Source organism: Perca flavescens, chromosome 21 (genome assembly GCF_004354835.1).
Source record: "Perca flavescens isolate YP-PL-M2 chromosome 21, PFLA_1.0, whole genome shotgun sequence".
NCBI classification, from domain to species: domain Eukaryota; kingdom Metazoa; phylum Chordata; class Actinopteri; order Perciformes; family Percidae; genus Perca; species Perca flavescens.
The window spans coordinates 11,318,345-11,328,071 of record NC_041351.1 but is presented as its reverse complement, the minus strand read 5'-3'; the positions used below and the strand labels follow the sequence as shown (position 1 = coordinate 11,328,071).

The 9,727-nt window shown below is 39.9% G+C and overlaps 2 protein-coding genes across 2 annotated transcripts; both read right to left on the bottom strand.

Annotated features, from left to right (window-relative positions):
- Window positions 1-1,616: 1,616 nt before the first annotated feature.
- On the bottom strand, window positions 1,617-3,637 carry LOC114547623 (leucine-rich repeat, immunoglobulin-like domain and transmembrane domain-containing protein 2). Its single transcript, XM_028566891.1, has 3 exons — window positions 3,603-3,637; window positions 2,616-3,397; window positions 1,617-2,404 (listed from the first exon to the last, which is right to left on the bottom strand). Exons 2-3 carry the CDS (start codon window positions 3,382-3,384, stop codon window positions 1,617-1,619), a joined length of 1,557 nt encoding a protein of 518 aa, XP_028422692.1. The 5' UTR covers window positions 3,385-3,397; window positions 3,603-3,637.
- A 1,637-nt stretch (window positions 3,638-5,274) lies between these two features.
- lrit1b (leucine-rich repeat, immunoglobulin-like and transmembrane domains 1b) lies at window positions 5,275-8,062 on the bottom strand. The gene is made up of 4 exons (XM_028568147.1): window positions 7,941-8,062; window positions 7,133-7,587; window positions 6,485-6,790; window positions 5,275-6,338 (listed from the first exon to the last, which is right to left on the bottom strand). The coding sequence occupies exons 1-4, from the start codon at window positions 8,060-8,062 to the stop codon at window positions 5,275-5,277; spliced, it is 1,947 nt and encodes a 648-aa protein (XP_028423948.1).
- Window positions 8,063-9,727: the final 1,665 nt, after the last annotated feature.

The window sequence follows — 9,727 nt, the reverse complement described above, 5'->3', positions numbered from 1 at the left end:
ATCAGTATTTTACTATTGACTTACTTAAATGCAGAACTTTTACTTGTAATTGAATAGTTATTTTTAGATTGTGGTTTTTATACTTTTACTTCTTCCACTACTGCTCAAAATATGACATCATCCTAATTATAGTTATTTACATATTAATATATCATGTTTAGCAATGAATAACACCTTTTATTTCATTTGTTAAAAAAAAAAATCATAACAGATGCAGTGATTCCACTGTGGATTTGAACTGACTAAACAACAACATTTAACACTAAAACTAATTTTCATCATACTCAATATATATATTTAATTGCGTTTAACTAGATAAAAAGGACTTTTTTTATTAGACTGATAAAAGCAAATTGAAAATGTAAAAATACCCTCTATTTTCTACAGTGTACATAGAGACACACAGTAAGCTCAAAACTGTCATTAAATGGAAATATCATGTCCTGCTGACTAGGATTCAGATAGAAAATCACTTTAATCTGCTTACGGGTGTATGTATAAATGCACGGGAAAACACTGCTTATGTAACAAATCCTCTGAGTAATTGTGCTAAAAAATGTGTCTTAGCATTTGTCTCTGACTTTTCTTTAATCCACATCAAACATAATTTCATTACAAGACAGCAAATCTGCAGTCTGTGAAAAGAAAACCAATAAAAAAATATTTATTTTTTTCAACATAAAATGGGTTAAAATATCCTGAACCATGAACCAACACACACACACACACAATTTAGTTTGGTGAAGTTGACAATTAAGAAATATACAAAATATTAATTATTCACATTTTTTAAATTTGGGATTTTTTTGCATGCAGTATCAAAACTTTAAGAAAAAAAACTGAAACCAAAGACATATCAAATGCATTTCATCACAAACTTCTTTCTGTACATGTATATTAACACAGATAATAAAACTCTTCTCATGATAAGGAAGAAAGGCATCTCCGCTTTGAGCTAATAGCCTGAGAATTATATTTACAGGGTACTTACAGCACCAATTTGTGCCTCTAATGTGCAAGTGCTACATTAAAAATACCCTGCGATCTCAACGCATTCTCATGAACGGGTTCATATGATATTGACGAAAAGTTAGACACACTAAAACGTACGAAAACTGGGAGACCGCCGGCTGGCCACGTGACATCAACTACAGAGCTCCGTGCTACAGAGCAGCAGTTGCTGGATGTTTAAGCCTCTACAGAGCTTTGTGACGCGGCTACAGACCTCTGTCACAGCTCGTCATATCATCTGCAGTTAGTAGATGTGCCTAGCCACTTCTTTTCGTAGCTTTTCGGACGTATGGTTCATGAGAACAGGCTGCATTTCCAGCTTCTTGGATAGGAAACGGAGCAACTTTAGAATATTTTTTTTATCATGCAGCAGATTGAATATTTTTTCATCCGGATGGTTGCAATAGTCCTTGAGGATTGTGAAAATACGTTAACAATACCTTACCATTCCTTAAGATCAAAGGTATTTTCTGAAAATCTGATGACTCATTACATTTGAGAAAATAGCTTTAGACAAGATAATATACAAGAAGCACAACTGGTGCTACACTCAAAACTGAAATTATTTACAAATACACATATATGTACATGTATTGACTTTGATGCTAGTACAGATGAGCTGCACTTCCTCCTTTGCACCTGTCCTCAGACTTCCGCCTCTTTTTCGGCTTTTCCTCCGAGTCCCTGCACAGGCCTTCATCGCTGGCCGCTTGCAGGCTGTCGAAGGTGCCTTGCCTCTCCGCCCCCTGCAGGTCCTCTCCATGCAGCCTGTGCTTCTTCCACAGTTTCATGCAGCGGTCCACGCAGCTGAACCTGGCCTCAGTAGTGCAGGCAAACATGCCGGCCGGCACTGCCAACACCATGGCGCAAACAATGACAATAATGTGGATGAGCCTCTCTCTTTGCTCCAGCTCACTGATGTCACTTCCCGTCACAAACACTATGCACTGGCCTTCTCTCGGTGGATGGTTCTTCAGGGTCACACACACCTCATATTTGGTAACAGGAAGCAGGTCGCTGACAGTGTAGCTGTTGATGCCGGGGCCAATGTAGATCATCTCCTTTTTGTGTGAATCGTATTTGCCAAAGTGGATGGTGAACCAGGTTTCTGCTGGGTTGTCCGTTGTTGCGTACCACTCTAGGGTGATACCGTAAACTGTCTGCTTGGCAATGCGGATGTCAATGTAGGCATTCTCATCAGATGACAGCATGGGGACAGGTGGAGGGAGAGGAGCAGAGGAATTGGATGAATTGATGTTAACTGTGATGCTGACGGAGGAGTTGCCAATAAAGTTGTTGGCCATGCAGGTGTAGAGTCCTCGGTCTGCCAGGTGAAGAGTGGGGATCACCAGCTTGGAGGTGACGGTCTCCTCGTCTATGTGAGTCTCTGTAGCTGCAAAGAGATAACAGAGAGTGTCACAGCATTTCAATCAGAGCTTGTTTACATCTGATAAAGACATAGTAAGTTAACCCTAAAGACGGTATTGTTCATGTATGTATTCATTAAGCAGATGCAGCCTGAAAGTTCAACATATACCACACTACGTGCTCCCTGAGCAGGTTCACAACAGTTTAATGGATGGTAGTAATACAAAAAATCTTACCAGCAAATCCTCTTATAATCTTCAAACTGTACATCCACTGAATGGTTGGACCTGGCCTGGCCTTTACTAAGCATGTGAGTGTTGCATTTGCACCGAGAGGTAAAGTGATGTTAGTCTCTGGGGCAGAGGCCACCGGATTCATGCATGTTTTTAACTGGATCTCGTGGAAAAACTTTTCAGCTTTGGAGGCGGGGCCCGAGCACATCAAATAAGAGTTCATGAGAATGATGGGAGGGCGGACCGCCCTGATGAATTCAACAAAGCCTTTGAGGCGGCAATCACACAACCAAGGGTTGTCATGTAGCGCCAGAACCATATTGGAGACCAGCCCTTCTTTCCCCCACGCTTTCTCTGCTGTTTGGTAAAGAGGCCAATTAATGAAGACATCTTTTGATATGACACTAAGCTGATTGAAGGATAAATCTAAGTAGGTCAGTTCAGGTAAGTGTCTCAAAGCGTGTTCGGGCAGGATGTCTAGTCGATTGTGCTTTAGGTCCAAAATCTTCAGTTTTGGTGTGTCCTGAAACGCCATCCATGTTACTGAAGTCAGCTTGTTACCTTGCAGCCGGAGCTCAGTCAGGTTGGTCAGCCCATCTAAGCTTTTGATGTTCATCAAGGTGATTTTATTAAAATTCAGCCAGAGAAACTCCAAGGCACTCATTTGAGAGAAAACTCCTCGAGGTAACTCGGTCAGGTGGCAGTTTTCAATTCGGATTTTAATGAAATCATGAGGGATATCCTCTGGGATTCGTCCCATGGAGGTTTCCATACATAGTAAAGACCTAGAAGGGTAAGACGAAATATGTTTAGACAAGAGAGGTGTATATTTTATCTTCATAGCTACTCATGAACATGCACCACTGGACAAATGTATGGATAGTGTTTGTAGGTTTTAGAACACTTTGGTATAGCAGGTTACATGTAAAACAACAGGGTCATGACTAACACATACTTTTAAGAGTTTGTATATTTTCAGCGGTTACATACCTTCCCAAGTGGTCATCTGTGCAGGAGCAACCGGTCAGACAAGTTGGTGACCCAGGGGTGATGAGATAATATATCAAAGCGATATGTAATGCGACATAAAAGGTGTCCATATTCCTGGAAGAGCATTTGGAATAGGCCTGCGGAGGCAGGACATGGGCTTCATGGAAGAAAGCCTATTACCTTAATCTTCCTTGACGTAAGACTTAAGACACCAAGTGACATGTGAGACAAATGGGAAAGGTGTATTTATAGCGGAGGTCCACTTTGTCTCGAAAACATTGTCAATACTCCTCAAAAGCATAAGAACACTCACCACAAATGTTCAATCAAGATTTGTCAGTCTAATTCAATTTATTTGTTCCCCACCAAAGCCAAGGCATTGACATGACAGGATGGCCGTCTGTATTAAGTGGGCCTGAGCCCGTTGGGCTTAGTAGCACACAGAGGGAGGGCGGCAGAGGGACAGATGTCTGGAGAGGACTGTAATCTGACCTCAATAATCTGAACACTGGTTGTCTCTCAGGTTGTTAAATCAGCATATAAAGCAAGTGTGAAAACAGACATCTACAGCATTTCAGGTTCAATCTTTAACAGGTATTTTTGCTTTAATATCCTTTTTTTTTGTTGGTGAACATGCTAGTTTAACAGGCAAAGAGATAGAGCAGATGTTTGGTAATGCAAACAATCTCCCAGTTATCATAAAATTTTTTCATACGTTTTATGTTAAGGATATATATTGATGATTCCTTGGTTTCATGGCATTTTCCAAATGTCTTGAACAAACGTATCTTTCGTCTACCTAGATAAGCCTACTACACACTATTTTTCCTGAAGGGACAAAACAAACTGCCCTGAAGTTGATTCAGCATTCTTTTTATATTACATATTTAAGGATGTAGGTGAGAGGTGCTAATTTTTCAGTGAATTAGCAATCTGCATAATACATATGTTTACGTTTGTTACTTGTTACTTTTTAATGCACATAACAAGCCATTTCCTGCTTTAGTCAAGATGGCTATTGATCTATTAAAAAAATAATATTCTGATATGTAAGAAAAAAGCTTGAAAGCATATATCAATATAAAAAAGTTTTATTGTTATATAGTACATTCATGCATACACATATATTTCAGGTCCCAAATATTTACACGTTATAAAATGTACCGTATTTTATGTTTTCTGACCCAACAGTAAACCTGGCACATGAACATCATACTGACATACAAAACTAATAACTGCTGTTTCATAATTTCTACAAATAATTTATGTTTTAAATAAAGACTTTAACACAATGCAAGGTAACATTTCAGAAAAAAATAAAAATGATTGGGTTTTAGACAGTTTAGGGCAACATTTTCCTATGCAAAACATCACCTTTAAAAGTGCATAATGAATTAAAAAAGTTTATTTTTTTACACATATACTGTACACCACATGTAAATATTGAAACCGTGTCACTGTGTATGTTTTCCCTTTTTTGCTGCCACCAAATGAATGGCGTTTTTTATTCCCATAAGGCTATAAAACCACTTCATACTTCCCATGCTGACTGAGACATCAGTGTCCTCTGTCTTTTGAGTCTCTGAGCACAGCGGTTTTATTTATTCACAAAACCCAAAAGTCCATTAAAAAACAAAGTGCATCCTCTGGAGGTTGAGGCATTCATTTGGTTTTAGCAGAAGTACTCGTTAGGTGGTCCCTCAGTCCTGGCTGTGGCCGCCGAGTCAACACTGGACCTTGCTGAGAGCAACCTGTTGGATTCGTCAGGATTGAGCCTGGTCAGATACTCGCCCTCCATTCCTTTAGCTTTGGCTGTGGGGCCCAGGGTCTCAAACGTGACGTACGAGTCCTGCATGTCTTTGGACTGCCGCCCTAGCAGCTTTTTGCAGCGCTTCTTTAGCGCCCCGCAGCACACAATCAGTGTGAGGGGGACAGCAATCACACATGCCACCGTTATCACCACCACATTGATGAGCTTCTGAGTGCCACTCGCACTGGCCGCCTCATCTGTTGAGAAGATTACACACTGCTCCTTTTTTGGGATCAGGCCTTTGACGCAAACACAGGCAATGTACTTTGTCTTCGGCACAAGGCCGTCAATGGTGATTCGGTTCTTTCCAGCACCTACGTTTAGCCGACGCATGTCTCTCTCACCAAATATAGCATATAGGACACTGAATTCTGTGGTGTTTGTGGCTGTAGGGGCTCTCCAGTTCAGAGAGACAGTATGGTCTGTGTCGCCAATTACCTTCACAGAACGCACTACCCTTTTCTCCGGAGCTTGCTGTAAGGACGAGGCATTGGCTGCTAAATTGCTCAGAGCATCCACCTCCACCGGTTTCCGAGGGTCTGACGGCTTGCCTCGTCCCTCGGAAGCACCGTCAGAGATGCTGTAGCTCTCGATCTCATACTTCCCAGTCGCACCTTTGCCATTAAGAGGTTCGATGATGGGCTGAGCAGCTGTGGTGGATGGTGGAGGAACATATCTGGCAATAAGTTTCTCTTGGTATGCCGCTCTTCCAATGCCACCAGGTTTCTTCCCTCTGGTTTTCTTAGGGACACCCCCTCCTGTTTCCTCTGACCGAAAGGAATCTGTGATCACCAAAGAGATAATAGCGTCTGCGGTGCCCACAAAGTTGGTTGCTTTGCACACATATTTCCCAGAATCACGGTAGGCGACTGCAGGCACACTCAGAATCGACCAAATGATGCCCTCCTTTGAAACCTCTTCCTGAACTGAAAAACAAAAAGCAGACACCCACAGATTAGTTAAACAGATTAGCAAAAAAAGAATAATCATAATCTCATTGACACTTTGACTTGCACAGGAATAGATACTGTTCTAATTTAAGCACATCTGGAATTACTTCAGGAGAACTTACCAGTGCCGTTCATTTTCTTGCCATCGGCGCGGCTCCAGGACAGCTCAGGGATGGGAACTCCAACTGTGCCACAACGCAGCAGGACATTGTTGCCCAGTGAGCTTCGTACACGTGCCACGGCCGTGTGCACCCGGGGGCCCTGGCACCTCTGCAGCTCCGCTTCAATGAAAAGAACCCCTGACAAGCTCTCTGGATCAGCACACCTCAGCCTGGTGTCGATGAGAGCAACGGATGAGGAAGGGGATTTCTGAAATTGGACCAGATCATACAGCCGGCAGTCACACTGCCATGGGTTGTCATGGAGTCCTGCAGAGGAAATCAAGTGTGACAAAGTGCTGTCAGTGAAAAGAAAAAACTCAGCATCCTTTTATGAACTATCACTACCATCCAGTACATTTTCCTTTACACAACACCAACAAGTAATTTTAAGACCAAGTATGTGTGGCTGTGAGTTAAAATAAATAGAATGACTTGTTGCAATGTGTCAAGAATTAACTTGACACATTGACACTTTGCACACAATGAATATAATTATATAATCCCTAACTCATCTTAAAATGCTTCTGATGTCAAAGAAGTGGTCGTCATGCAAGGCAGCTTAAAAAGAATACATTCCGTGATCCTTATATGTCACAGCTTGATCCTCACCGAGAATTAGTTTGGAGGAATCCTGGGATGGCTTCACACTTAGCCACATTGTGAGAACATCAGCAGGAACGGTTGTCAGAGTGTTGCTGGATAAGTCCAGATAGGTGAGATTCTTTATGTGCATGGTGGCATCGGCAGGGATGGTGGAGATCTTGTTGTTGTGTAAGTCGAGGAGCCTCAGGTTTGGCATATCAGTCAGGGACTCCCAGGGGAAGGAGGTAAGGGAGTTGCCATCCAGTCGGAGCTCATCCAGGTTGTAAAGACCACGAAAACTGTCAACATTCAGTGTATTTAGTGAATTGAAAGACATCCACAGATATTCCAGGCTGTTGAGGTAGTGGAAGTTGTCGCTTGAAATCCGTGCGATTGCTGTCTTTTCGATGCGCAGCTTCGATGTGTCAATGGGGAAATTTGGAGGAACCACAGTGATTTCCGGATCATTGCAGAGTACACTCCTGCAAGAAATGAAAATGTGATAGTTTACAATGTAGACAGTTAAAAGGAACAATATTAAATCTACTTTCAAACTGTAGGGGTTTGTAGAAGTGGTCTTTAAAAACTAAATTTCTTTAATTTTACATAAAGAATACAGTTAGGCATTTATTTGAGAAAACCGTAGTAAGCTATTGTTCAGGAACAAGCAAAGGAGATTAAAGGGCAACTCCAAGTTAATCCTCCACTATACAGAGTGACTGAACAGACGAAAGCTGCAGTGAAAATCACATTTGCATGCAAGAAAAAAAAGAAAAAATGTACTGAGAATTAAATTCAAACAATAACCTTTAATGTAATACATTGACATATTTACCTTGCTTTTGATCCATCGCTTAATTTGTGGAAGAAGCAGCTGCATTGTGCAGGACATGAACTGCTCAGCAAAGGAAGACAAACTAAAGCCAGACAAACAGCAGCAGTAAAATGTCGACTCATTTTCTCTCCTGCAAGCTACTAACTCTATGCAGCTAAACTACAATTAAAAAAATTGGCACTACAGCTCGAGTTTAACAGAGCATCAGATGCATCGTGGTGGTTAGCAGGCTCACAGCTCCATACTGTTCCGACTTGTCTGAATCCTGAGATAAAAAGGATAGGCAGGGATTAGTGAAGGACTTGGGTTATTTCCATTCACACGATTAGGCTATTGCTTCCTGGAAGCTGACAGGCTGCATAGTTTTCACTCATTCTAAGGGAAATACTTTCCAAAAAATTGATTGGATGGTAAATTATGTACAGAAAAAACTGTACTGCACCTAAATGAAGTGGAGGCTGCAGGTAGACAAAATTATAACTACATGTAGATAACCATCATGAATATTTGAAACATTCAACTTTCTTTTACATAAAAAGATTTTACAATAAGGAATGTGAAAATAAATGTGAAATATAGATGTTTTTGGTTTTAACCCTTTTATTTTTTCATATTAAGTCATACTATATAATGGTGATATCACTACTTCACGTTACACAGTCACTCACCTAAAAACAGGTTACAACTCTGATATAAAAGCACAGGGACGTGCTACAGATTCAAATAATTTTAATAAACACCAGCTTTTCTTATGTTACCCTGTCCTTAAATTATTATAATTATTGATGTAGTCTGTTAAATTGAATACATTGACAGACTTTAGTTGGTACGTTGGCTAGAAACTTAGCAACACATGGCCACTAGATGGTAGTGGAGAGTTGCTATGGGTACTTTATTGTGTTACTCACCCTCTTGTTATTAGACCAAAGGCAACACTACTATATGTAACCACATACAGTTGATCACTGGGCATAAATATCAAATAAAGAATACTTTTTGAAACTTCAAAGGAGTATGTGACAATAACCTTGTATTTTTTAAGATTACTATTGTACTATTGCTTTCATACTGTATTATGTAGTTATATATAATAAAATAATATATATATATTTTTAGTAGTATCCTGCAGAACACATCTTGTGTGTGACGTTTTGTCACAGTCTTTGAGGGTTTGTCCACAGGTGCAGAGGTTTAAAGACACGGCTGTAAGGCGGGATTTCAAATCCTTTAATCCAGTCATCTCTCTGTCTCTTATTAATACATCTTTGTTCTATTTTCTTTAACGAGGGTTATCCCAGGCAAAGAAAAATATATTTGCAAGAAGAAAAATTCTCCTAATGTCAGTGTAAAATTATTAAAAAGCCCCATACTTGGAGAAAGTGAAATAATGAAGAAAAAAAAGTTTGAAAGAAGTGGAGATACAAAATTAAATGAAAACTGCCCAATTGTGATCTCTAATCTAAGAAATGTTCATTTGTATTGTGTAAAACATGCTAAACAAGAAAATCCTGAAGTAAAAGTAGAAATACCATAGTTTAAAAAATACTGAATTCAAAATATTGCTTAAGTAAAAGTAAATAAGTATTATCAGCTAAATGTACTTAAAGTGTCAAAAGTAAAAATACTCATACAGAAATACTCCTTTCAGTGGGTTTTATTATTAATAAAGTTGTAATTTGACAATGTGCTGCCACTTGTAGTTAGTAAAGCACATACTTTCTATGGGCTCATGATGTGTAGTAAAAAAATGTAATATTTCCCTCTGGGAATATAAGTAGAAGTATAAA

Bases quoted from the DNA above. Each gene is read 5' to 3' on its own strand.
- LOC114547623 (XM_028566891.1), bottom strand. From the start codon at position 3,384: ATGGAAACCTCCATGGGACGAATCCCAGAGGATATCCCTCATGATTTC. The intron at 2,405-2,615 runs GTAAGATTTTTT...ATCTCTTTGCAG, and splicing joins GATTATAAGAGGATTTGCTG to CTACAGAGACTCACATAGAC.
- lrit1b (XM_028568147.1), bottom strand. From the start codon at position 8,062: ATGAGTCGACATTTTACTGCTGCTGTTTGTCTGGCTTTAGTTTGTCTT. The intron at 6,791-7,132 runs GTGAGGATCAAG...TTTCCTCTGCAG, and splicing joins TTCCTCCAAACTAATTCTCG to GACTCCATGACAACCCATGG. The intron at 6,339-6,484 runs GTAAGTTCTCCT...TTTGTTTTTCAG, and splicing joins CAAGAAAATGAACGGCACTG to TTCAGGAAGAGGTTTCAAAG.